The following is a 27,981-nucleotide window of genomic DNA, read 5'->3' as shown; positions in this document are numbered from 1 at the left end:
TTAACATAAAAAAACAATGTAATGCTTTAATTAACAGGCTCAATTTCAGTCTCTTTTGGTACAAAGTCCTTCTAGACTTTGTTCACATGTTGAAATAATCTCTTCTGTTTCCTCCTTAATTTTTTAAAAACATGGTGTGCAAGCCACAAATATTTGTGTCCTGTCCTCTGTGTACTTAAGAACGTAGTAACTGGCCTGTTGTCTTCTGTCCTGTTCCTTGCACACACATTCTTTTTGGTGACATACTGCTCTTTGAGGCTGGATGGCTACATTTCATTCAAAAAGCACTGATGGATTGGAGTGCCTCAGTTTTCTTTCCATCAATGTTATATTGTATTTGCCACCAGGGGATTTAATCAGTCCATTCTCCTTGGGTATAATTCAGAGTACCCAATTCACACATCCCCCCCTCCCCAGTTCTGAGGGATGCAGAAACTTAGAAGCTGTCTCTATCTTCTTCTTAGTTGCAAATGGTCACATACAATACAGAGAACTTGAAGAGTAAACTTTTAATGCTGTGTGTTAAAATATTTGGGTTTTTTGTAATGCTGCTCAGGGGTTACCTGAGCATAGCTGCTCCTAGTTGAGCATGAGTGTTTGATGATCTGGGAAATCAGGTTCTCTGTGCAAATAAGATTTTCTAGGCCCCGTGGTGGTGTGGTAAGGATGGACCCACCATGCCTTTGAGAGGCTTGTGCATCTCCTGTAAGCACTGTTGCATAGTGGCAGTGGCTGTACGTGGAAGGTAAAGCTGTGAACTGGATTGGGCACGGGAAGATCCTGCCATCCAGTACAGTATGATTTACAGAATGTTATTTTTGAGGGGAACTTGCAAAATGACTGGCTTTGCACACTTTTGAAATAGTTAAGACTATTTATTCACATTGGAGATTTTTACTTATACGTGTCGGCTTGCAACGAGGGGTATTTTCTATGTGTTTTTCCTGTGTTGGAAAGCTAGGAGGAAAGCGAGGAAGGGGGACAGTTCATTAGCAATAGTCTTATTTTAAGGACAATCTTCAGTTATTTTGTGAAGAAGCCAGGTTGTACAGACATAGTAATGGATTCTAATCAGCACACTGTGGTCTGCTTTGCTACAAAAAAATCCAGGTATATCTAAAGAAGGCATATCTAAAAAAAGAACATACAAACAACATCAAGAAATTGGACTTTTAATTTTTTTATTTTTTTTTTAGCTGGGCAAGACATATTTTCCATTTCAGTGGGAATCTATTCTACATTATAAGCACTACTGCAGACTGGTGATGTGTATAAAGGAAAGAAATATAGTGGCTTCAAATACTTTAAAATGTATAATTTTTATTTTTTAAATAAATAAGGCCCTGTTTTTGAAGGGTAAGATTTGCATCTACTCAAAGGGCCACAGAGGATAAATTGGTTTAGATAAAACTGAAGTGTTCATTCAAAAGAAAAATATAATTTTATTTCACACTACTTAATCATTATTTTATTAATTAATGTGGGTATAATTTAAAGATAGTGTATACAGGTTGAAATGCATCTTTTCATTGTCATATTTGAATTAAAACATTTCACTAAATAACCAAAATATGCTTTGGCATTTTTGGGAACAAAGCTTCTTTTTTGATACAAACTGTTCTGTTAATTGAATTTGATCCAGCTTATGAATGGTTTTGGTCTCCCAGAAGCTCCATATTATATTCCATTTACTTAACACCCCGCCCCCCCGACAACCAAACCAACCAAACCAACAAACCAGCCCCACCCCAACAAACTATGGTAACCACACAACCACACAAAACAATAACTTTCATCCTGGTAATTTGTTACTAATATTTTTTTGTGGGGATTTAGAAACTTATATACCTGTGAATGCAAACTTATATGCCATTCTACCTCTAAAAAGTAAGACTCATGCAAATTTTATCTAGAATATCATGAACAGATTGGGATTGTTAGGGATAACTGGGTCACATATTCTGTTCTTTTATAAGTCACAGGTGCTGTACTGAGCAGAAAACCTGTATTTTGTCTGAAATATTTTTTCACTGAAAAGCCTTTGACGTATTTTTTAAATTGAAAAATATTTTAAGAATTCCATTAGAAAAAGTGTTGCCTTTATCATTTGAGTGTGTATGTAGTTACATGTTGTGTCATTATTATATATACACATTTATGTAGTATGTAGTAAAATTATTGTGATTATGCACAAATTGCTCAGCAGATTGCAGAGCACAGAAAACCAAATCAACAACAGAAAAGCAACTAGAGAAGTCCAGTGTGCCTGTGCATACTTTATTCTGGCTTATAATGCCCAAAATGAACTGCCTATCACTGTTCCTGGCTGTCAGTCGAAGTAGCACACTTCAGATAGTTCCAACCTTTCAAACTACCATCTGTTAAGACATAATTATAAGCCCACTGACAAGTGTTTGTCAGAAATCACTTCATGCTAATTGATCTCTTTTCCGACATACTTAAGTAGATAATTTTTAAGACCCGAGAGCCATCATTACTACACATTAGTTGTCAAAATGATGACACAGCTGTCCTCTGGAAAAAAAGAACCAAAAGTACTTGAACTATCACAAAATTATAGGAGAATTGCTTTTAAACAGCAATGTTCAAAATTTTAACTGAAAGGAAAGGAAGCGTTGATCAAAACAACATATCCCATCACCAACAGCTGCATTCTTTTGCATCATTAGTAAATTCAATTTTGTTTTGTTTGTAATGAATGAAGAGGTGCAATGATCATGTGAAATTACTAGTGCAAGTGATTTTCATTCTTTTCAAGCATGCCTTTTCCTGACATAATTATACCTAATGATTTGTTGTGTTCTGCATCTGCAGTAATCATGATTTCATCCTTATCTTTAATCACTGCATCTTTGCTATTCTTTCAAAGATGTGGTCAGTAGCTCTAGAGGGGCAGAAATCAATGGCCAGCGATGGCAATGATGACTATTCTTACTAATGCCAATGAAAAGTTTGACAGTAATAGGGCAAAATGCAGCATTCACTCTGTTATACGATGTTAAACGCCCAATAAATAAATCTCACAGTGTTAGTCATAAAGCTGAAGCCTGTTTACCATTTCCGCTTTTGCCCAAAGTCTCTATTTATTGCCATCAACACTCAATTTCAATTTTAACATCTGTTGGAAATTCTGCTTGCTTATTGTTTGTCTCCAAAGAAAGAAAACATTTTGTTATCGGCTGTGTTCCTCTTGTGTCTCTGTAGTCAGTTGAAGAACACCTTGTGTAAGGCCCCGTCTATTTTTCTGGGGCTCTTGGCAACTGTGAAACAGCTAAAAAAGGGTTGCTGCTTGGCTATTAGGACTCCAGAGAGCTGAGTATGTGGAGAAGGGACCTATGCAGTATTAAGGGAGCATGATCAATAGCGCTTCTGCTGCAAGGGAGTCAGTCATCTGCATAGACTTGAATTTCCATCATTACGTAGATTCCATCCGTAAGTCAGTACCTGGATTGAAAGTTCCCTGAGATGAAAACATAGCTGAGAGGTAGGTATGTCTCAATATATGTGAAATAATGGGGGGAGGGAGAAAAAGAAAACCCCAGCTAAAATAGATCAGTCCTCAGCTGGACCCAGTTCTAATCCTCCTGAAGGATCCCTGCTCTTCAATGGAACTTGAAAACAGAACTGCAGTATCCTCTTCAGTGAGCAAAAAGGCTAAAATCTGTTTTACTAACTCCTTGATAAGAGGAGCTAAGGTTCAGTTTGCAAGGTCAGTCAGCTGAAACTTTCATTTCTGAAAATTAATGAGTTAGCAATTCCAGGCATGTTTGTGGTTAAGAAAAACTCAACACTCAGCAGGCAAAGCAGTAAGAATCTTGGAAGCTGTTAAAGGTGACTTGCAAGAAAGTTAAAGAATCTTGGAAGCTGTTAAAGGTGACTTACTTTCCTGTAAGAGGAAAATCCAAATAAGCAATGCTGTTACAGAGATTTGAAAATGTAAGATGGCTGTTAGACCAATTCTAATGCCACACTGAAGAAGCCGATATTGAGCAGATTCTGAAAACTACTCAGATCTTAGATTTGACACTTTAGAAAGTGTCCTCTGTTAATAAAGAGACAAGCAGTGATACAAGCAGGTGATTTCCAGCTCTAATTTTTCTGACTTTTAGAAGTCAGATGTCTTGATCTCAGTGATATGGCTCCACCTTTGATAGATGTAGACATTTGGATGAGAACTCATATGTGAAGCTCCAAAACAGTTCATAAAAAAGAACTAGATTTGACTTTCTGAGGGAATGGAACTATACAGGTTTTCAAAAGTTTAATTGCTTCTCTGGTTAGATTCAGTTTATTTAGTTTTACAATGTTTTAAGTTTATACAGCTATAAAATCAAGTCTGATGAAACACCTGTCAAAGGACATCAGTTATAGCCAATAACCCAACTAATTAACAGCAATCTACAGTTATGTGGCACCATTCATCCCCAGACATAAAAGTGCTTTGCAAATGAACTAATGAAACATATGCAGTAAAAAATATTATCTGCATTTTATAATGGGCAAATGGAAGCCTAGGGAGACTAAAGCGATTGCCATGGCAACCAAGAAAAATGTGTGTCAAGATGAGGAAAAGTACACAGATTTGTTTTTACGATCTTATTTAGCAGTCTCTTTTTAGATTTTTTTTTTTCTTTTGTGCCTATTTCTTGTTTCTTTCCCATCATGACATCTCTGCTGGCTTGTCTCAAGTGCTTTTTCCACGCATTTCACAGACATGTTCCAATTTGCAAGCCTTGTGTTAACTAACAATTCTTTTATTACATGTAATAAAATAATTTGATCTTTCTATTCTATTTATATTTTAAGTTTCCCTTTTAATAAGATATGACAAAGAAGATATTATTTTAAGACATCTTAAAGCAGAAACAGCTTGTGCTCTCAACTGAGATATTGGTATGTCAACAAAAGAGAACTAATGGTTTGTCTTTCATCAGTAGATTAGAATTAAGGTATTTTTTCTTTGGATAGGAACACTGAGTAAAACATTCTGGTGTTTTTCTTCAGGTTTTTAACTTCGGAATCAAATTTTCAGGTGGCATGAACAGACGTTGCTCCAGTGAAATCAGTGGTACACAATGGCGTTCTGGTCCAGAGTAAGCAAGGCAATCCAGGTATGTCACTCTACATACATTTCCATATGTATACCAAGCACTAAGACACTAGCTCCTCTCTGCATTTCCTTAGGTTTATGTAGCTGGACTTGCATCAGTTTCTGTAAAGCAATTAATGGTCTTCTGTGATTTGCAAACTATTTGCCATGTAACATTTCTGAGTGAAGGTCTATTTTGGATTTCAAAAGTCAGAGTTCTGCGTATTAGCACTCCTCACTGTTTTAATATTTCAAGGGAAAGGCAGCTGAGCAAATATATTTGGGGCCTAAAATAAGGCTACGCAGAAGCATCTAGGTGACTCAAGTGCGCACATCTCATTGACAGGAGCAACAGCAATGAGATTTCATTCAGAGTATGAGAGCTGAGCACAAAGTGTGAAGGCAACCACTTTCTTTTCCTCCTTTAAACTCAGGAGCATTAATGTTCCATGTAAAGTCTTGCCAGTCCTCTGCACTTCACACAGACCTGGTCACTCTTGCTTGAGGAAAAAAAGCAAAAAAGTGCAAAGAAGGACAACTAGTGAGATATGGGGAATGGGGAGCCTGCTGTGCAAAAGGAGAGACTTATCATAAGAGGTTCAGGAAAGCGCTGATTCACACTTATGAATGAATTGGATGGATAAACATTGTAGGGAGAAAAAGAACTGTTTTAAGTTCCAGAAAATAACTGATGTCCTGCATTGTGTGTGCCCATTTAAGCTGGAAAATGGAAGGATTCCAGCTGTAAGAGAACTGAATTTCTCTTTCCAGTATGAGGCGAAAGAAACCAGCTTTGGCTGGAATTTTGTGAACACAATGGAGCTTGATCAGTCCCTGACTTTGTTGCCTGCAGCAGCAATCCCTGCTAGGACTGTGTTTCTCTGAAGTAAAACAGCTCTGTTGCAAGGATTGGGAATAATTAACTGAATATTGTGGAAGCCTCTTATAGAATAGAACACTTTCTGCCTCCAGCTATCCCGAGAACTGAACAAATAAGGGTAAATGGATTGTCCTGTTCGCAGTGTTGTGCCCATGTTTCACCCAGGTGTGAAAGAACTGACCTTCGCATTGTAAGCCCTGATGAGTACCTGAATTCATTGTACCTATTAAAGAAAAAATAATCTAAATATTTAAATAATATGGGAACCCGCTTACCCATAACGTCAGTTAAACAGTTATGTTTATACAGTTACTCTATGCATAAAGTTATACATACAGGCAAGACTGTGGGCCTAAGGTTACATACCTAATTATGTAATAGCAGAGATTGAACAGCAGATACCTAAAATCTATAATGGGATGAGTTTTTTTGCTTGTTCTTTACTTGCTACCCTTTTCTTTCCTTTTGTATCCACCTCATGCTTGTTATTGAATCCTTTATTTAGCTCCTGTGTTCAGGAAAAAAGCTTGTTCATGTGGTCCTGTAGTCACAAAAACATTTTCTGATTTTTTTCTGAGAGTTTGGCTTCTCACCTATCTTCCAGGCTATCTTTGGCTTTCTGCTTTTCCTCCCTTTTATTTGGCCTTTCTTGTTTTCTTCTCATGTTGAGTTTGCTATTTCTGTCCTTTAAAGCTGATAGTCTTTTTTTGTTCTAGGTATTGAAAAAAGTAAAAGACAAGGAACATCCCAGGGGTGATTTAGATCTAAGTGCCAAAAGATGACCTTCTTCATCTTGGCGGGATATTCCAGTACTTTTCTTTCCAAATATTCTCTTCATTCCCATCCCTGTTGTGAAAGTTCTTACTACTATTCCTCCATTATCTTTCCTCTCTGTTAGACTATTTCTTACTGGTTTTTTTCTCTTTTTGACCATTATGCTGCTCCTTCTGACTCAGCATATAGCCCAAATGCAATTTTGCTAGTGTGTGTTGCTGAGGTTGGGTTCAAAACCCTTATTCATTCAGTGAAGTTTCCTTCATATCAGAGACATTCTTCTGTGTGAAGACAACAAATGCGTGTTACCTACTGCAGAATCTCAGTGCTGTGGATTTATAGCAAAGAATTTATGTGAATAACTGTGTTACTTCACTCTTTAAATATGGGGGAACTTGTTTGAAATATAATACCATGTTCAATGCTACTGCAGGTTTAGTGAGGACAAAATCCCAGTTCTTACTGACTTAAAACTTGCCGATTTACAGCCACTTCATTTTTAGTCTGGAGAGAAGGAGACTCAGGGGGGACCTTATTGCCCTCTACAAGTACCTGAAAGGGGGTTGTAGGCAGGTGGGGGTAGGTCTTTTCTCCCAGATAACAAGGGACTTGAAAAGAGGAAACAGCCTCAAGTTACACCAGGGGAGGTTTAGGTTGGATATTAGGAAAAATTTCTTTACTGCAAGGGTGGGGAAGCATTGGAACAGGCTGCCCAGGAAGGTGGTAGAGTCACCATCCCTGAAAACACATAGGTGCGGTGCTTAGGGACATGGTTTAATGGTGGGCTTGGCAGTGCTGGGTTAACGGTTGGACTTGATGATCTCAGAGGTTTTTTCCAACCTAAATGATTCCATGATTCTATTAAAAAACACTGTGCTTTGAAGGCTGACCTTAAAAAACAAAAACAAAAAACAAACACCTCCCCCCCCCCCCCCCCCCCAAGATTTTGGGGGAGATTTAGATGTTCTAGTGTAATTTTATAACTAATTATGATAGATGAAAACTACATGAGCATGGTTAAACATGCATGCCCATGTATAATGGTTAAATTCTGATAGCATACTGCAGAAAAGTCCTGGGGATGAAGATACTCTTTTTCTTCTGGGGTTAGGATGGGCAAGGGTCGATTTCAGTGGATCTCTGGCAACTCAGGCTCGTGTAGTGCCGGGCTAAATAGGGCTGTTGATTTACTCTGAATGTGTAAACTGCTGTAGGCATTACGCTGCTGCTGCAAAAACAATTAATACTTGGAAAGTAAACGAGTAGAAGCTGTAAGCTGGCCGCCGTCTCATCGTGATGTTGGAAATCTGCGGCAGCCACCTCGTGGCCATTTCTGTTGGGAAGGAACTGTTTGAACATCTATTTAAAAACAGCCACGGTGTGGAGGAGAAAGGAATGCTTCCCGATGTAAAATTTCTCCGTGTACTGTTACACTTGTTAATGTCAGGATAACACCAACAACCTGTGATGCTAATACAGATCAAACCCAGGTATTGACCTGACAGATGGGGTTGCCAGGAGCAGCTATGTAAAGCCTGGCCCACGGTGGCCGTCCTACACGCCTGGGGAACAGTCTGTACTATCCCAAATCTCCGTCACAGCACACTGGTCCTCTGCTTCTTCTGAACTGCATTGCACAGGGCGCTGCTTATTCTTCCTGGAACATCTTGATTAATTTTTTTTTTCTTAGCTCCTGCCTGTCCCCAGATACTGTAATGAGCTTCAGTCTCCTCATCTTTGCTAAATATCTGCTCAGTTCAATATTAATGTCTTCCAGCTGCTTAGCTCAACCTTACTTACATCGTTTTGACTTTAATCCTTATAGGGACTTGTGGTAACAGAGCTCGAAACACAACCAGTGGCTTGGAAAGAAGAGATGGGCCGAGAAACGCATTGGAAAGAGATGTCAGGACAGGGATGAGAGATGGTAACGCTGTGATGGAGGCGGCACCAATGGGAAATTCAGAGGGGAAACGCCTTGTGCTTTAAATTTATATCAGGTGCCTTTTATGTGGCAACCGGTCAGAGTTAAAAGCAAAGCTTGCCTTCCTGGAGTTACGTGAGCAAACTGCTCCGCGAGTTACAGTTTTTGTTTTTGCTTTGGTTGTGGTTTTTTTTTTTTTTTTTTTTTTTTTTTTTTTTTTTTTGGGGGGGGGGGGAGGAGGGGCGGGGACGACGACGAGGGGACTGTGTAGATTGTTGGAGGTTTTTTAGGTTTCTGGGGTGACGCTTGACTGATCCTTCTCCCCCCAGTGCGCTGCTCAAACCCCTCTCCGCAGGGACGAGCCCCTCAGGGCACCTCGGTGTTCTGCCTAACGGCACAGTACCGGTCACGGTCATCCCCGCCGCCGGGCGCAACGGCGGGTAACGGCCGCAAGGGCGGGTAACGCGCACACCCGCGGGGACGCGCCCGCGGGCCTCGCCGCGCCGCTTCCCCTCCCCGCAGGGCCCCGGCACGGCGCCGCCTGCCCTCCCGCGGCGCTGCCGCTAGCCAATCAGGGCGGCCGCTGCCCGTGACGTGGCAGAGCGGTAGCTGCTGGGGCAGTTCGAAATTTGAGCGGGCGGCGCGGCGCGGGCGGTATGGCTGAGCCGGGGCGGGCCGGCAGCGGGGGCGCCCCGCCGGGGGAGGGCGAGACCCCGCCGGGGGAGGGCGAGACCCCGCCGGGGGAGGGCGAGACCCCGCCGGGGGAGGGCGAGACCCCGCCGGGGGAAGGGCAGACCCCGCCGGGGGAGGGCGAGACCCCGCCGCCGGAGCGCGCCGGGGCGGCGAAGCCAGGTAGGGGCTCCCGGTGCCGGGCGGCCGCTCCGCGGGGAGGGAGAGCTGGTGCTGCCTACGCCGGGCGCGCCCCGGCTCCGCCGCCGCTCGGAAGGGCAGGGGCCAGCCGAGACGCCGGAGGGCCGCGGGCACCGGCCGCCCGCTTTGGGGCAGCGCAGGGGCCGGACGGTTTGCCCGGGACGGCTCGGCAGCCTTTGGTCGAAATATGTTGCTTGGAATTGAGACTTCAGGTGTGGAGACTGCGTTAGTTTATCAAAATACAAAAAGAATACTTGTACTGAAGAACAGGAAAATGCTTAAGAGAAGAAAAGGGTACCTGTGAAAACATGTCTTTAGCTGAGGCTAGTATCTACAGCTTTATTGTGCATCTTATGTTTCGTTCTTTGCTCACAGTAATCCTGTACATTATTTTGGATCAGTTGTGTGCAGGATCTGCTGGTTTTATGCATGTTCCAAGGTCATTTGGATTATTGCTTGATATTGCATCTGGGTGATGCAGGCAGTGTACTAGCAAGGCATCGTATGTACATGAATGGTAACGTATTACTTAAAGGTTTTTAGATGCTACATATAGAACAACGTAAATTAGCATGTAACTGCAGCTCAGGACAGCTGGCAATAAATGGGAGATCCTCCTTTGGGACAGGGTAGATACTCTGAAGAAGAGAGCAGGTAATCAAGTAAGATAGTCTCTTCACCAAGGATAAATTAAGCTGTGTTGTAGAAAGCAGGTTCGTGATAGATTTTGGTCTGAACAGGAATTCTTTGGGAATAGAGGAGTGGGTGATGGCTGTATTGAACTGACAGTTTGTTGGGTTTGCTTTGTGCCCACTCCTCCCCAGATCTGCTCCGGGAAGATGATGATTCCTGTAGTGATTATGGCAGTCGTGACAAACCAGGGACTGCTTTAGGAAGGACTGTGCCAGATGGGAATGTGCTTTTTCCAGATATTTTTCATACCGAACATCTTTTGTTTTACGAGCGATTTAAAGCTTACCAGGATTACATCTTGGGTAAGTAACCTCTTAATAGAAAAAGAACACATAGCCAGGTTTCTTCTAGTGAATGCTTAAATGATCCAATGTAAATGGAGGCAATTCCATATTAAACTATGAGATGCTTTTAATAATGGGGACTAGAATGGATGTGGTGTCCCGCTGTCGCTTATTCTGTAACCTCAGCTGCTTTATCTGTCTGGCGGACCAGGAGGCAAAGGTTTTAATGTAAGTAAATAAAATCTGAATAATGAAAGGCAAAGGTGCTAATACTGGATTCTGTGCCTTGTTTTGACTGATCTTACTAGAACTGTGCTTTGTGTAATAAGACTGTTTAAGATAAGGCACAGGTTAGCTGCATAATGCCACTGGCACGGAAACCTTCAGTACCTGGGAGGTTGAGTACTGGATCTCTTCTTCCAGAGAAGCACAGAACAGATGGCTCTCCAGCTCTCTCAGTACTGAGACAGACAGCAAAAATGCTGATGGTTATCATGAGTGAAACAGAATGAAGTCCAGCTTGAGATGTGGTAGAGGACTGTTTCAACTGTGTTGACTTTCATTTTCCAGTGATCTGGAGGACTTTTCTTTCTTTCCTTGCATAAATGTACTGCCCTCAATTTCTTTTTAGCTGACTGCAAAGCTTCTGAAGTGAAAGAATTCACAGCTGAGTACCTGGAGAAGGTCCTTGAACCATCTGGATGGCAGGCAATCTGGCGCACCAATGTGTTTGACGTCCTCGTTGAGGTAAATGGAATGCAGTTGCATAGGCATTTGCCTCCAATTGACATAATTTACCTCTGTAACAGACAGATCATTTATCGATGAAGTTTATGAGCTGGTAGGAAATAGTAATGTTTTCATATCTAATTGCCAGTGATGGCTAGGGCAATAGGAATTTATTCAAAGGGCTCCGTGCTTGAGACTGGAAGGGGAAACGTCAAGTCAGTGCGAGTGAGCCATAAGGAGATCTCTGTGGGCACAGAGGGGAGATAAGTACTTGGTCCAGAGCTGGTTATTGTAATGTAGTCTTTTCAAATATTAGGCTCTAATCATTTGTTGATTTATTTTATTATCAGTAAAATTCTTCCTTTTAACCCATCTTGGTATTGACAGTAGCTCTTCCACATTGCATACTCCTGTCATAGGCCCACTGAGGGTTTGCTGGTTTGGGATACTCCTTTTCTAGGTGTTTCAACGTCCAGGTCATACATCTTTGTGCAAACCTTGGATGTTCAAACTTGCATTTCTGTTACATTTTTGAAGAGGGAAAAACTATAGCCCTCAGCTTTTCAGCCCAATTAGTGACAAAAAGGCTTTCACTGGCCCAGACTAACTTGTTGGATTGTGATTGTTTGTGTCATGTGGGCACTTTGAAAAATTAGTCCCAAAGGAGTTTCTAAGAACTGTAAGGTATTGATTTGTTTGAGTCTGAGCATACTGCTTTTTCCTGGTTGTTTTTTTTTTTTTTTTTTTTTTTTTTTTTTTTAAAAAAAAGAGAAGCAACTTATTGGCATTGTATGGGTATTATGAGGGGTTTGGACAAAGTTTGGAGTGTGGAAAAGGCTCTAGATGTGTGGTTCTGAGAAGCTTAATTCTGGGGTTCTCGCTTCAGCTGAATAGATCGCCTTCCTCCGCTGTGCCTAAGGTTTGGAGAAACCTGAAGTACTATTTGTTCCAACAGGTGGTTGATGTGGAGTACTCTGCTCTGAAAGCAGTTGTGCAACTGAGTGAGCCTTTCCTGTGTGACTCACGGGACAGCACCTTTACCTTGGAGTGCATGCAGGAGCTCTTGGAGCTGAAGGAGCGTCAGCTACCGCTGCAGGAGATGTGGGTTGTGTATGACGAGTCAGGGGAGTTTGACCAGACAGCACTAGCCGTAGAGCATGTCAGGTAGGAACATGCTCAAGGTTTAATTTTTGTCTTTAACAATTACACTCTGATGATATTCAATGGGGGGTCTCTGAGTTCTTGTGGTTATGCTGGCAGCTCCACAAGCCAAGCTTTCCGAAGTCAATCTGATGACTGGTATTATAAGGAAACTGCTCAAAAAGGAAGTCTGTGGTGTCTTCTGCAGCTACAAAGTACATCTAGCTGCATCCTAGTGTCATAATACATAAAACAATGTAAATTGTTTTGCTTTCCCTGTCTTCTCCACCCCGGATTTCCTTGGACTGTATCACCTTGCTTGCTCTAGTGATGTGTTCCTTTCTCTTCTATATCATTTGTGTGGCTTTTTTCCTTTTTCTTTTTTCTGCATTTTGCCTCCTCCCTTATGTTTGCTATTGATTCTTTTGGTGTCCGTTCACAACTTTCTTTTAGTTTCCTTTCTTTGTCATCTCTCTGTCTCTTTTCCATCTCCCTTGATTTCATATTGTACATGCTGTTTGAAAGCTATCTACAAATAGGTGGTAGAACTGGATGAAAAAGCTAAAATAGGAGGAACGACCTTCCTGTCTAGAAAATGTGCTGTTTCAGAAGTGGTGGGTGCGGGAGGAAAAGCGGAGAAGAGATATATTCTGTTGTGAATTACTTGGTACAGAGATCTAAGCTTGAACGATGGAGGTGACTAATTCACTGTCAAAAAGAAAGCTTAACTGAAGCATGCTTGGCTAAACCAAACAACTAAAGAGCCTCAGGATCTTAAGAGTGTAACTCTTGTTTGCAAATCCAGCTTTTGCTCTGTTTTGATGAAAGTGGGACTCGGGCTATTATGAATTTTGGATTTAGATACACAAAATAAAAATCTTTATGCAGGTAAACAACAGGCAAGAAAGATAACTTCTCTGTATGTGAAATACTTTACAGGACAGTAAAGTGGAATTAGTGAGAGGTGGTGCTTAGAGATGAATTCTCAAATTGGTCACATTTGTGTTTCCAGTGCTGTCACCTCTGCTTGGGTAAATGTGGCCTCCTTTGTGTGACTAAATGCTTGCTTTTCTCCAAAAGATTCTTCTACCAGTGCATCTGGAGGACCTGGGATGAGGAGGAGGAGGATGATTTTGATTACTTTGTGCGATGTGTTGAGCCTCGACTGAGATTGTAAGTGTAACACCCTTGATATTACTAGGGTAGACGTGGGAACAGTGACGAGCAACTAGATTTAAAAAACCCAACCCTGGTCACTGGTACATCAAGTGTGTTCTAACAGCATTCGGTGTCTGATGGTCAACGTTTTGCATGGAAAGGGGGTGCAACGACTGAGGTTGCAACGACTTCTGAACGCTGTTTCCCTGCACTCACTGACCTTCCATCAGATGGCACTCCGAACCCAGCTATAGCTGCCCTGGGCTTGGGCTGCACTGTCATCCCAGTTAGAGCTCACCTGGGGTGCTCTGATACCTCTGGGCATAGCGTAACAATCTGAACGGAGCTGAATGTTGCCAAACCCATGTAAATTGGTCATGCTGAAGGAGGAATGTGTGCATTTCTTTCCCTCGTGGGACTGGTTGGCATTAGGTTATCTGAAGGTGGGTTTTTAATGCTGTCCTGCCATATGGAACTGAAGCAGTGCACGAGGACGCAATCTGGTTATTTTTGAGGGTGCTAAATAACCAAAACACACTGTAAAACGTACCTGGAGCTAATAATTGAAAGTGATTTTTAGTGTAGTTTTTCCTCTGAGATTTGACACACTATCTTTTTCTCAAGTCTTTCATGACGGTTGTTTTTCAATTCCTTTTCTTTACTTATTGTAACTTAACCTCATTATTTTCTGGAAGTTTCTGTGTCATTCAGATCAAGGTTTGATAATGCTATGATGCTGGGGAGCTACATCAGTATTTATAACCCACCCTGAAATACTATTTAGAATATGGCATTACATGTGCTCGAATATAGAATGTGATTTACAAAGAAAATCAGTATAACTACCTACACTATAAAGGTGGCTGCAGGCCTCTCTTTCAAACAGGACACAATGTGACATTTAGGGACTCTGATATGCCTGTGTTTTTCTGAGATCATACAAATTAGGACGAAGTGTTGTATATGGGAATTGTATGTGTTTCTGAAGTATTTACACTTGTGTGCTCCAGTAAATGGCTGTTCTGTTGAGTTTTTGGAGCCTTATGGAGACTTTGCAGGGGATGAAACCAGAATGAAATGGTGTGCCATGGGATAAATTTTTTAATTCTGTGCGCGGCCTTACAGCCAGTTTGGTGAGAATCCAAAATGCTTAAACATCTTCAAGGAGAAAAGTAAATGTTATCCTTTCTTATTCTCCCATACGATGCTTGATACAAAGCCAGTCTGCCAAGCTACACTGATGTTGCTGTTATCTTGTGTTGTGATCTAAGCACTGATGTATCAGCTCAGAAATAACATTAATCTTTAATGCATGGAAACATATGATGCTTTAAACTTTTCAGGTCTCTGGTGTGCTCTGTTTTAATGCGAACAGACAGTATCTTTGCACTGCACATTAGGCTGTACTAGTCTTCTGAGGCAAGTAAAGCTGTACGAACTGTTTAACTAAAGCTTGAAAAAACACATAGTTTTATGTGCTTTCATAATGATCAGTTGTAAAATGTGCGGCATGCATTTTGGGGCCAAATTATGTACAATGTTGTTTCCTTCAAATATTTAATATTTCTATATTGCTATAAAATCTTCTGATGCTACTCATGCTGCACTGACTAACTCTGTTGCCTCTGAGAACCCTATTGCCAAAACTTTGTGAGGCTCTATTTCTGTACGCTCTGTTTATTGTAACTATATAGATACTGACTGCTCTGACTACAAATTTTTTTGCTCTTTGCAGCATGTGCACCCTTTAAGGAGCCTCTGAAAATTGAGGGAATATCTTTGCTCTTATTTCATGTGCCCTCTTGAATAGAGCTATTTATACTATGTTCAGCTGGTTCCCTACAAAAATGGTGTGAGATAATTAAATCTTGTTTTAATTGTATCATTAATTGCTGTCCAGTTTTTTTGTTGTGATCATGATTGGTCCCATGTGATTGGCCCTGGATTTCATGACACTGTCTAGCTGGCAAATATCCTCATCTTTCTGACTGTGGCAATGCAGCTTTGGGCTGTATTTTCTGGCCTGCATTTTCTTTTGTAGAGGATGCTCTTGGGATGGTGCAAACTTTTTACAATGCAGTGCCTTCACATCTTCACCTGGTGCTGGTAATACCTTTCTTATCCATTCTGCATTTTTGTGCAGGTAATTGGTTAGACTGATGATGATAGAGACTTCACATTATAGGATTTTTCTTCTATTTCAGACACAATTTTCTCAGTGTTTCTAATAAATGCTTAAAAATAGACTAATTTTTGTATCAAATTACTTCCTAAATTCTTACTCTTTTTTTGAGTTGCTGTGCTTATGCCTTTGTTTCAGAATGCATTTCTGATAACTGTGTATAATCTTCCAAGGTAGGTGGACAACTATTTAGAAAGGAGTACGTTTGTGTCTGTTCAGATTTCTGGTTTTGCTACTTTGGGGAAAAAAAATTGAGCAGTGTTGATACAGACTGCAGAGAATCTTGATTAAAGCGCCAAAGCAGAACTCTTCGGGTTCTCTCTGGGTTTATATTTGATCTTTCAAAACTTTAGATGTGAAATATAGTGACCTCTTGCTCTGAATTGCAGGCATTATGACATCATTGAACACCGTGTGCCTTCTGGGCTTGCAGCTGATTACCAGAACTTGTTGTCTCAATGTGAAGAGCTTTACAGGAAGTTTATAGATGTGAGGAACAGCATATCAAGCAATGATTCGGACTCAGAAGAAGAAAATGTCTCCATGGTGGAAGGACTAAAATTATATGAGAAAATAGAGCACTTAAAACAAAAGCTAAAACTAATTGAGAATCCGCTGCTGAGGTACCTTGGTTTTGGGCAAGGAGGAGGGCCATATAGGAGGCTACGTGTACGTTCCTTATTGAAGAAAGAGCTGATGGCTTTGTTGCTCTTGTTTTAGGTATGTGTTTGGTTACCAGAAACACAGCGGTTCCCAAGCTAAAGGGCTGAGACCAACAGGTACCAAGGTCATTCATGTTGTATCCTCAGTCATGGTGGCAAGTTTGCTGCAGTCATTGCTAAGGGACAAACTTTGCCCTGAATCTTGTGGTGAAGAACTAGAAATACAGGTATGGCAACAGGAATTGTCTGTCTGCTAATACTTTTCTTCCACCTTGTTTTTTGAGGAGAAAATAGTTTATCAAGTGCAAGATACTATGTTTGCACAGTGGTTTTTTTTGTCAGTTCAAAAAAAGCACTGTAATTTAAACAGTGAGTGGTGAGACTGGATGATACAAGTAAATTAATTCATTTCTGTCTGAGTACTCCATACAAGCAGTTTCCTTCCTGTGTGTAGGAAATGAGATAAACTTTCTGTAATAATTACACTTTACTGTGTTTCATTGTACAATACTTACATTTAGTCTTGAAATACTTGTGTCTCTTGATGCTACTGATAATGATCTAGAATTTGAAGAGAGAAATGTCATTCTGTTGCTGTAGTACTGTGTAGGAGATACATTAAGTTTTTGTGAATTCAGACGGGACTTGCCACTTCAACAGTTAAGAGCAGTTTGGATTCCTTGGGCCCAAATTAAATTGCTGGCTGTATTCTGATCAAGTTCATGAATTACAGATGGCCAAAATGGAGCCACAGGGAAGATCTGGGATTAACTTTTGGGCTATAAATCAGGTTTTCTGATTTGGCAATTGAGAAATGCTCTCACTATACTTACCCTGGAATTTGCTGGGAAGCAATAAATGTGCAGTTTTTCTGTTCTTTTTGTTATTCTTCAATACAGAATCCCCCAGTAATAGTTGTGAAGGATATTAGCCTGCCCTTTTTGGACAATAAAAAGGACCATGTGGTCCCCATGTTTGCCACAGTAATATCTAAACTCTATTTTGGGGTGACTTGCACCAGGACCCCCGAAGGGTTATGTCAGTGTTCAGGCCAGCTCAAATATAGTTGCTGAGTTGTTTGTGTTTTCCTTAATTTTCTTTACCTTCTGTCATCTATTTCTTCCGTCATTCATGGCAAGGCACTTGAGGCACAATTCAGATGTTGACCTGTAACCAAGGCCATATTGAGGTTGCCTTTCTGGTGCATATGCTCTTCGATCTGTGTCTCTGCCCCAGTTTTCTCATGGGGGAATGGACATGACACAAACATCAAAGGAATGTTTTAAAGCTGTTTTTGTCCGTAGTGCTATGATTCTTGAATTCAAAGTAGAAATTGTGTATTATTGGTGCCATTAAAAAGGGTTTCTTCCAAGCAAAACCAGCAACACTTAATTGAAAAGCAAAGCTTTAAGGGCATAAATGCATTCCATTTTTTATAGTGTTCTTCAGGAGCTGATTGTGTGTTTGTCTTTTACAGTTTCACAATGATCCACTGACAGCTGTAAATGCCTGTTACGAAGGAGACAGTGTCATCATCTGTCCTGGTCGTTATGTTGTAGATGGCGTGTTCTGCATTGCTGATTCAGTTGAACTAGAAGGTAGAAGGTTTGCTAGCTTAAAGGTCCTTAAAATGAAGTGAACTGAATGTCTTAAACTAACTCTGCATAAGGATTCACTTTTTGCAGAGTTTGTTGGGAATATTTGATTTTGTTCTTCAAAGCGTTCCTATTTCTGCTTGTGGAGCCATATCTAATGCGGGGTGGAGTAAGCTGTTTCATTAGGCATAGTTGCTTCTACAAATAAACTGCAAATGCTGCTGATTGATAGCAAATTCATCATTTCTTCCTAACTATTTGTCTAGATAAATTCTGATTATATAGATGGTAGAAAGGATTCAACAGAAACATGAGGGACTTGCTGATTTATTTTTTTTTTTGGTAATCTAAGAAGCACAATAGTCTTTCTGAGAGGCTTCAGTTTTTACAGCTGGTAACTCAAAAGTGCTTGAGAGCTGCCCTTGTTCTTTGCATGTCTTAATCTATTTCAGAGGTATGCTCTGAGACTCATTACCAGTATAGCACTGGTGAATGCAGAGAGGAAGAGCCAAGTGCTATTAGAACCTGGCTTATGGCCCTTTTTGCGTGACAGCGATGGGGGGTCGGGGTGGCTACCAGTGTGAAGCTGCATTATGCGAGGTGCATGGGTGGAGGAGGGAGCTGTTGATTTAACATGTACTTTTTCCTGTAGAAACAGACACAGCATGCACAATTCCATTTTTCTTTCAAATTATGTGTTTTAAATACTTCTGCCTCATCTAAGATATGTTGCTATCTCTTCCTTGTGATTCTTGATTTCTCAGTGTAATTCCTCTGCTTTAGGCATGCACACTCTGCTGCAGTGTAAGTCTCTGTATCGCTAGGGCTTGTGCAGCTGTTCAGATACTTATTTGGCTGCATTTTTGTCTTGTCAAAATTACTTAATGGGAAGAAGGCTGGGAGTTTAATTTCGTGCCGTTCTGGACTTTATTTTTCTTGCCCTTGTTTTGTAAGTGTCATTTTCTTTCTTGCCCTTCTCGTGTGTGTGATTTATATAGATACGCGTGCTGATAGACAATGCACCTGCAGGATGAAGGACCTCAAAGTGCTTTATTTATCTGCAAGAATGTCATTGTGCTAAAATTGTGTGGGGTGGTTTTTATTGCTTTTCTAGCTTTAAGGAAAAAGTAATACAAATAGTGCAATAGCACATCTATTAAAGGATGAGCTGCTCTATTTTAAGGAGCAAGGCATATAAATATGTATCTTTAGTGTGAACCACTCTCTAAATAATGGGTACATGTCAGGGTATTTAATCTTCTTATACGGAGTGCTGTTAGAGAAGTTTTTATAGCAATAGTAGTGGCCAAAAACGTTTGAAGTAGGAGCATCAAGAAAGATTTTGCTGGCACTCATCTAAGCAGCTGGTGGTTTTGGTGGCCTTCTTGGGATGAAGGGGTGACTCAACAAAGATATAATGTCACTTTGCTTAGTAGAGGTTTTATTTTTTTCAAGCCACTGTACAAGTAAGTAGTAAGGTTGAAAGTAAGAGGATTAGTAAGTCAGGGATAAAAAAATGACAAGAACTAAATAAGGTTAAGCAGTAGCAGCTGCAGGAAATCATGGTAAGGGTAATGTTAACACGTGGCAAAAACGTGTAGCAAAGACACCTAAGAACTTTCCTTCTGCTTGTACGGTGGTTGTTCAAGCTGGATGGGAACCTGTAGCATCAGCCCATCTAGTATCTGTGATCGGTGTTAACGGATGAGAAATACCTTTAGCTCCTGTGGAGTCACTTGGCTTAGGGGCGGGTTGTTGAGCCATGACCACGTTGTGTGTTGTACACCACTTGATAGCAGGTGGATCTTTCCTTCTCTATTCCTTGTCTTGTCACTGGCTTCCTTCTTACTAGAGCTGCTGCTTCAGAGGTGAAGTGTAAAGCAAGCTAAAAGCATGGTTAGAAAAATGACAGGTAGTCTGTAGGACAATTAATTATTCCCAAAACTCTTGCCTTGGATAATAACCCCTTTCTGTAGTGGGGTGAAGTTAAACTACATCTGCCATTGCTGTCCTGTGGTGGTCTCTTTTGACGTACTGGAAGTAAACTGCCCCATGCCACCTCCCCTCCAGGGGTGACTGTAAATCAGTAGCAGGTGGGAAAAGATTTCTAGCTAGTATAGTGTGCTGAAGTATCAATCACTTAACTTTGCATTAAATCTGCCATCTTTAATTCTGCCAACTCTTGTTCAAAGGTTTTTTTCTTTTTTAACCTTTCTACTTGCACATTAGAGTATTTATTTATGTACTTGGTTAAAAGCTAGCATCCTACTCAGGCACTTCTTATCTGAGTTTGTGTGTGCTTTCAGGAAATGGTAGGACTTGCGCTGCTTTAATAGATGTTGCATTATTGCTTTCCTTATCATGATTCTTGTCAGTGACAAGCAATAAAAGCTTTACATGCTCATAACTTCCCCTGTAAGTGGTTGAATGCTGACAACTGTGGATGGCTTAGTAAATCAATGTTGTCATATGCTTGTGAAAGTTTCTTTTTAATCTGGAAGTCCATGTAACACAAGAACATTAAATTTTGACCCAAGTTTCTTTTAAATCGGGAAGTTGAGTGAAGCTTACTAGCAATATCAAGTCCTCTGCACTTGCTTCCTTGTGTTGTGGTAGTGACTGCTCCCCTCCCGCTGGCCCCGTGCTCCTTGGAACCTCAGCCTGCTCTAGTCAACTGTACTTTGAAAGCAGGCTGCAGATGCTTGTGTGTCCTTAGTTACTGCATCACCCTGCTCTGTTATAACTTTTGGGAGTAGGAACTTTGGCCTTGGCAAAGGTGAGCTCACTTAAGCTTTTGCTCAGCTGTCTAAAATAACTTTGCATTTTGTTGTGTGTCATTCAAGTAAGGTAACTTTTGAGTTTGGTTTTGAGTGCCTGAACCTTGGTTCAGAGAGCATGTAAGGTGTAGCTTCACCACTGGGTGGAAAATCCCATTCAAGGTATTAGACTTCAAGTTTTAAACCTCTGTATTTAGTTTAAATGTCTACTATATACTGAGCACCTGACTGTTACCAGTTATTCATCAAACTTGCATCTTTCATCTCTGCTTTAAGGCTATGGCCTGCCAGATGATATTGTGATAGAAAAACGAGGGAAAGGAGACAACTTTGTTGACTGTACAGGAGCCAATATAAAGATCTCCAGTTTGAAGTTAGTACAACATGATGCTGTGGAGGGGATTTTAAGTAAGTATAAAAGCATCTTTACCTTCTTGTGAATCTTTCACAATTTACTGTTAGAATTAAAGCCGAGACCTAGTGTTGGAGTTCACTAGTTGTAACAACGTATTGTAGAGAGGAGCCCTACAGGTATAAATATCAATGCTTCCCCATTTTTTTAACTTGCTAATGATGTGGACATCAAAACAATTTCTACTCTTTATACTTTAAAGTTATTGTAGCTCTTGTGTTCTATTCTCATACTCTGAGAAGATCATTTTACTTGATCATTTTTCTGCTGTTGAGGCAACCTGACTGACTGCTGCACAGCCGGTGTCAGGCTACCTGGAAATGGAAATAGTTCCTTTTTCCACAGAGGAACCACCATGGCAATATTCAGCTGTAGCTGAACCCAGCCAGCTCTCCACTGAGGAATGGCATACGCTATAGAAGTAGTGTGGAACTTTGCTGACAACACATTCGAACTGAGGTTCAAATAATCCTAAATTGTATCTAATGAGTTTGTTGGCCATGGACTTCTGTCTTTGCAGAAGGTGCTAGTTAATACTTTGCCTCAACAGACATTTGGTTCTAAACATGTTAAATTGTTTATTAACACCTGTATACATGTATTTAGTATCTTTAAATTCAAAGTCTCTTAGGAATGTAATGAATAGTTGTCGATTCCATAAAAAAAGCCAGAAAGCCAAAAAACTTCTAAGACAAATCTTTGGTCAGTGCTCCCTAGCAGCAGTGTTTCTGCTTATACCAGAAAAATAGCATAAGCTCAAATTATGCATGAGCAAATCATTAAAATTAATCCGAAGTGGATAAAGTTAAAATAGTGATTTTATCACACTGCAAAAATGCTACAAGTCCACCTGTCTGTAGGAGGGGTTTGCCTTTGCATAACTGATTCATTTAACAATGTTTTCTGTGTGTGTAGATGTCCATCATGGGAAAACCACCCTGGAGAATTGTGTGTTACAATGTGAAACTACAGGCATAACAGTACGGACATCAGCTGAGCTAGTAATGAAAAAGTCAGATCTGTATGGTGCCAAGGTACAAGCAAATTCTTGACTCTGACTTATTTCCGAAATTAAAATAAAGGTTTCTGCTTGGAAATAATGCCATCCAGAACAGGGTGACTTCTGTCGCTCCTGGGAGAACCTTTACAAATTCATTTTGGACAACTACATGTTATTGAGTTTCAGAGATTAGTCCCAAGGGTCTTGTAGCCGCCAATAATATCTAGTGAAGTGTCTCATGCTGATTTCTGTGTGATGATATGAAAATGATGTAGTAACAGGGGACATCTGTGAAATAATCGTTGCTGTATTGCTGGACTGATTCATGTCCTGGAATACTTTTACAGTAATTTTCTGTTTTCTCTGCCCATAAATAATATTTCTCATTAAATGTTGCATTTGTTCTAAAAATTAAATGCCCTTTTTGGACACCTTGTCCATTGATCCTTACAGAAGGATGATGAACACAGAAATGAACTCTTGATTAGGATGTTTTGAAGAATGATGGGGCTTTGAATGTTGTAAAGAATGAGAAAATAATGCAAGGCTGTGCAGTTACTCTTTACCAGAGCTTTTGTGGACTGGTGGCAATAATATTATCCATGGGGCCTCAACCTTGAGTATTGCTGCTCAAGTTGGTTAACAAAGCTGTAAAGCTGGAATGGTAACACAATTCTGCTTTGCACGAACTGGTAGATAAACACAAAGATCTGTAATGGAGTTGTCAGATTAAATTGGAAATGGGCCTGAACTATTTGTGAACTGCCATCAATTTTATCTTGTAGGGTGCTGGTGTGGAAATATATCCAGGTAGTACGTGTACCGTGTTAGACAGTGGCATACACCACTGCAAGGAGGGAATACTTATAAAGGTCAGTTCAAGGCAGAATGTACTTGTTTTTGAAAAGCTTATAGCTGCTAGAATTAATGCAAATAACCTTGGTGGCTTGTCACCTTGCTGCTTTATGGTAGAACTCTTCTGTTGCATATGATGATAACAGTACTTGTTTGCCTTTGCTTGATCCACTGAAGCAGTATACTTGTTTTATTTCTTTATTTCATCGGCAAATAATAAAATTCTAGCCAATACATAGAACTGATTCTACCTCAAACTGGAATGTTTTGCATCCCTTTAGCTGGACATAACATGTTGGATTTCTGTTTCTTTGCTGTAGAACTTCTTAGATGAACATTACGACATCCCTAAGATAACCATGGTCAATAATATGATTCATAATAATGAAGGATATGGTGTAGTCCTGGTTAGACCAGCAATGCCCTCTGATGTAAAGGATACTTCAGCAGAGATAACAAAAGGTATTTTTCTCTTCCTTTTTTTAGGAGAAAAAAACTCCTAAAACTACCCAGTTTTTGGATTGTATAATTCATAATCAAGTCTCTTAAATTTTCTAATAATGTCTAGATTGATTTAGCTGAAATAATTATTCATAACTCTCAGAACACTGGAAATTCCTAAAGGGTTAACTTGCTGCAGAGAAACTGTGAATGTCAGTGCTTCGTGGCGTGTTTATGTACTTCCACTGTAAAGTCCTTATGCACATGGTCTGTGCTCCCTGCTAGGCAGAGCCTGTATGACCGATGGCCTCCTTGGGTCATACAGAAGCAAGAGTGTGACCAGCAAAATAGCAGACATGGCTTCTCTTACAGCTGTTCTGGTTCATGATAATTCCCTGCTAATTTCTTCTTTTGTGCATTAGAGCTGAGACGTGCTCCCATGCAGAATTTTTTCTCCGCAGTAGATAAAATGGCAAATGATAAAATAAAAATTATATATTTCTACACAATGTCTTATTCAAGAAGTCACTAAGTGTAACGTGTAAACCCACTGCAATTTTCTCTAGTATCGCTATCACTTGACAACTTGAAGTCATCTCAAGAATAAACCTTTTTCTCAAGCATCTTGTGGTGCATCTGGGATATGTGCCTGTCACTAAGTAGTTGTCCAAAAAGTGAGTGGGGTGAGGTGAAAATGTTCAGACTCAAGAAAACTTTTAAATCCAGGAATTTTAAATGATTTGGCTGTTTTGTGTGACTGTTGATGACATTCTTATTGTTTCCTGACCTAGGGAATACGGAGCCTACCCAGTCAGGTGATGGGACAGCCCGTGTAGAGGGCTTGAGGCAAGGACTACCAGAATGTATAACTGATGAGCTGGAGCTTTATGAGCAAGCTGAGATTTCTGAACAAACTGAAGGCAACTATGAAATTGCAAATGAACTTGGGGCTACTTCTGCAAAGAAAAGCCAGATGCTCAAGAAAAGACTGAGTGAACTGGGAATCACCGAAGCCGATGAAAACTTAATGTCACAGGAAATGTTTGTTTCTATTGTGGGCAATCAGTTCAAATGGAATGGGAAAGGAAGTTTTGGTACATTTATTTTCTGACTGTCCTGACTCCTAATGGCATTGCAATAGAAGATTTGCACAAGCTATTTTTTTCACTGCTGCTTTTCAAGGAGTTAACCTGTTCCATTAGCCTTCCATAATGTTACTAGAATGTGACAAATATTTATTAATAGTATATATATTGCATGTGGAAACTTTGCTTCCTTGCTGCATACTATGGACAGCGTGGTAGAAAACAGAACTCTAGCTTGAAGACTGCATGTATTCTGCTAATCTATGTGTTGCTTCTTTGCTAGCTCTCTGATGAATCTTTTTTTAGTGTATTTATTTAACTTTTTATTGTAAAAGAAAAAATCTTCAAAGAAAGAAAATATAGATATGGCTCATCATGGAAAAGTGGACAACAGATGTGCAGCAATTAGTGGTACATATCCCTCCGTATTTTTTTAAAGTGTCATTAGTCTGTGGCTGACTCCTATAAGCGATTGGCATGCTTAATTTTTTACATTAAACAGAAGCTAGTGAAATGCTATTCCTTGGGAATGTAGTGTTTGGCTGCCATATTTCATACTTGAAGTATTTTCTAGAAAACATTTGGAAGGGTAGTATCATTCAGTCTTCTGTGTCTTTCTGTGCCCAGCTGTTTACTTCCAACAGCTACCAGTGCCTGTGCACCTTTTTCTTAGGGAGGGCAGCATCTAACTAAACTCCATTAATCTGAATAAAGAGAAATCAAAATAGATGCGTCTCTGTCTGTTAGCGGCATTCATACTGTACTTTCGGTGCATTATTCTGAAATTTTGAAAACTATGCCATTTGTAGCAGCTGAGGTTTTGGAAATGAATGGAAAATTTAAAAAATTACTTTCCATTGAAATCTTATCAACCTACAGCTGTGAAACGTTCAGTACTTGAGGGAAAAATTGGAAGGACTGCCTGATTGAGGAGGACTCCTCAGTGCCTCTGATTATTATTATTATTATTAATTACAAATCTAGATGCTGCCTTCAAACTTTTGTACTAAGAGTTGTAGGTCAGTTTTTGAACCAGTGGGTGAAATGTATGTAGGAAAATAACACCCAAGTGATCCGGGATGTCCCATGAAACACAATCGGCTGTTAAGAGGGTGTTAAGAAGGGAAAAGCACGTTGCTGGCAAATTGACTTTGGAATAATTTCTGAAAGTAGCTTAGCAGGTGTCTGCCTTCACTAGAAATGAATGCATTGCCTGGAAGTGGATGTGAATAGTCTGATCCAGATTTTCCATTCTAGCATTCTTAAATTGAAATGACAATCAAAATTCACTTCAGTGCGTGATTTGTTTTAGTGTGAGCAGCTGATGGAAAGGAAAAGAGGAAGGTGTAATTTACATGCATTTGTTTTCCATTCTGTGAACCACAGAATCTGTTGCAGCTTTTTTAGCCCACTGCTGCTGTTCTCATTCTGCTCAGGACGCTCTACTTCAGGACTAAACCGCGTTTTGATGAATATGAATGCCATTGCAGTATCTCAACATGCACAAACCCATACGTGTTTGCCACTTAGTGATTTTTTTAAAGAAATAATTGAGTCAAGTGAAAGCCTAACGCTAAGACTGGCAGTAGTTTAGTATCTTAAGCTATTCATCAGGTCACATGCCATGTTTCATGCTTTGATGTTATGCCTTTATTTCCTGAGTGTAATCCTTATTAAAGGACTGGGGCTAAAAACTAATTTTGTGGTTCTTTCCTCTCATCTTTTCAAATCATAATTCTCCTGAGCAAGCTGCCTTTGTGATGTGTAGGTAGCGATTCTTTCCCATGCACTTCAGTTTGAACCTGGCTTACCTCTTGACAGCCTCTTATCTCCCTTTTTGAAAATTCAGCTTTACATTTATGAAGATAACAATAAAAACGTAACTATTCTGCTTTCAATACCAACAGTTTTGCCCGTTCCTGTGCCAGATGCTAATGGTGATTCTATTGTGCAGGTTGTCAGTAGGTCAAGGAGCAAAATGAGGCTGCTAGTACAGCTTCCAGCAGTTTCCTTTGTGCAGGAGCTGTATGATAAAGTTGTGGTTAAATTTTGGTGACACTTGAGCCTCATGGGGGCTAATCTTTTGAATGAGCCTTCTCATCTCGCAGTTTTGTCCTCATAATCACTTATGTTAGTGATAAATATAAGGAGAAATGTTTAAATATAAAGGGAAAGAACAGTTGACTAACATGAGGTTTGTACCCTCAACTTGGAGCAATGTGTTTTTTAGCAGATGATCTAATTGAAACTATAAATTCAGTCTCTCCTCTAAATATTACTCTTGAAAATTTAATTTTTTCTTAGATTTTTGAATTTGCTTAAATTTCTTGGTTTTTTTCTTAAAGGTATTTTGATGTTGCAGCAATGACTATGGCTCTACCCTAATCTCTGTGGTCGTTCCCTGCCTCCTGACTACGAAACTAAATCCAGAATGATTTCTTATGTAGCTGTCAGAAAAGCTGGTGAAAACATTTAGTTTCAAGAAATGTTTAAGCAGCTGCAAAATAACTTTCTCCTAGGATGAGGTTTCCCCATCCTATGTGTCTAGCCTGTTCTTGGACTTACTATGTTTTATGCTTATTAAATGTGCAGTTAAGTTTACCCCATGGCTTAGCTACTTGGTCTGGTTCCGTTTTATTGTTTGTCTGGCTGTTCCACTACTTCTTCCTTTCTCAAATTTTGGCAGCCTCGAGCTTTCTTTAACATTTTCCCTGCGCCTTCATGTCTTCACTGAGTAGATAAATTACTGCCATACAAATATTTCCAGGAGGAATAAGCTGCATGCAGCATGTCTTGGGCCACTTTATCATACCTGAACCCTGGATAGTAATACATGACAAACCGTATTAACCTATATTCCTGGTTTTGGAATTCACTTTTTTCCAAAGGGTTCCTAGACAGCACAGATTCTGGTAATTAAGCACGGATATTTACATGTCTTTATCTAGTCTTATTTATTAAGCATGGATATTTACATGTCTTCATCTTCATAATTTAATAAAAATTATACGTTCCAAGCAAAAGATTTTACAACTGTAGCTGTGAGCCCTAAAGCATATGAAACGGCTTTTGAGGCAAATCAGTTGAGTTGGAACTTCTAGTTTAAAACTTAATAAATGATTAATTAGACAAAGTGAAATTAATAATTGGCTATATATTACCTCAAGTTTTAAACAATATTCCAAAATACTATATTTTTATGAAAAAAACCCACCATGGGAAGTAAAGCTCAAGTGCTGCAAGCTTTGTTGTCACTTTTAGCTCGCTACCCACCTTTTTTATTTCCCACAAAACATTTATTACCTATGGTAAACTAAAGAGCTGCTGTGGTATAAATTATTCTATATTGGGATGAACTTTATTGGTGTAAGGGAAGATGTGCCAGACTGTGAGCTCTGAATTTGCAGCAG

At 40.0% G+C, this 27,981-nt stretch overlaps 1 protein-coding gene across 2 annotated transcripts; it reads left to right on the top strand.

Annotated features, from left to right (window-relative positions):
- The first annotated feature begins 9,204 nt into the window (after nucleotides 1-9,204).
- On the top strand, nucleotides 9,205-26,109 carry SHCBP1 (SHC binding and spindle associated 1). Of its 2 annotated transcripts, XM_080410824.1 has the most exons (13): nucleotides 9,210-9,540; nucleotides 10,383-10,553; nucleotides 11,167-11,282; nucleotides 12,220-12,428; nucleotides 13,485-13,577; nucleotides 16,134-16,367; nucleotides 16,465-16,633; nucleotides 17,884-18,004; nucleotides 21,055-21,186; nucleotides 22,106-22,224; nucleotides 22,976-23,062; nucleotides 23,366-23,507; nucleotides 24,278-26,109. In XM_080410824.1, exons 1-13 carry the CDS (start codon nucleotides 9,345-9,347, stop codon nucleotides 24,595-24,597), a joined length of 2,109 nt encoding a protein of 702 aa, XP_080266950.1. In that variant the 5' UTR covers nucleotides 9,210-9,344; the 3' UTR covers nucleotides 24,598-26,109. The 2 variants fall into 2 exon arrangements, with proteins under 2 accessions (XP_080266951.1, XP_080266950.1); XM_080410825.1 differs by lacking the exon at nucleotides 22,976-23,062 and having other exon boundaries at nucleotides 9,205-9,540.
- Nucleotides 26,110-27,981: the final 1,872 nt, after the last annotated feature.

The sequence above is a fragment of the Falco punctatus genome (genome assembly GCF_963210335.1).
Source record: "Falco punctatus genome assembly, chromosome: 14".
NCBI classification, from domain to species: domain Eukaryota; kingdom Metazoa; phylum Chordata; class Aves; order Falconiformes; family Falconidae; genus Falco; species Falco punctatus.
This window is presented reverse-complemented; position numbering and strand designations above follow the sequence as displayed.

What these genes read in the sequence shown, in the direction of transcription:
- SHCBP1 (XM_080410824.1), top strand. Translation starts at nt 9,345, where the DNA reads ATGGCTGAGCCGGGGCGGGCCGGCAGCGGGGGCGCCCCGCCGGGGGAG. An exon ending in CGCCGGGGCGGCGAAGCCAG is followed by an intron (nt 9,541 to 10,382) that starts GTAGGGGCTCCC and finishes ACTCCTCCCCAG; the next exon opens with ATCTGCTCCGGGAAGATGAT. An exon ending in TGATTCAGTTGAACTAGAAG is followed by an intron (nt 18,005 to 21,054) that starts GTAGAAGGTTTG and finishes CTCTGCTTTAAG; the next exon opens with GCTATGGCCTGCCAGATGAT.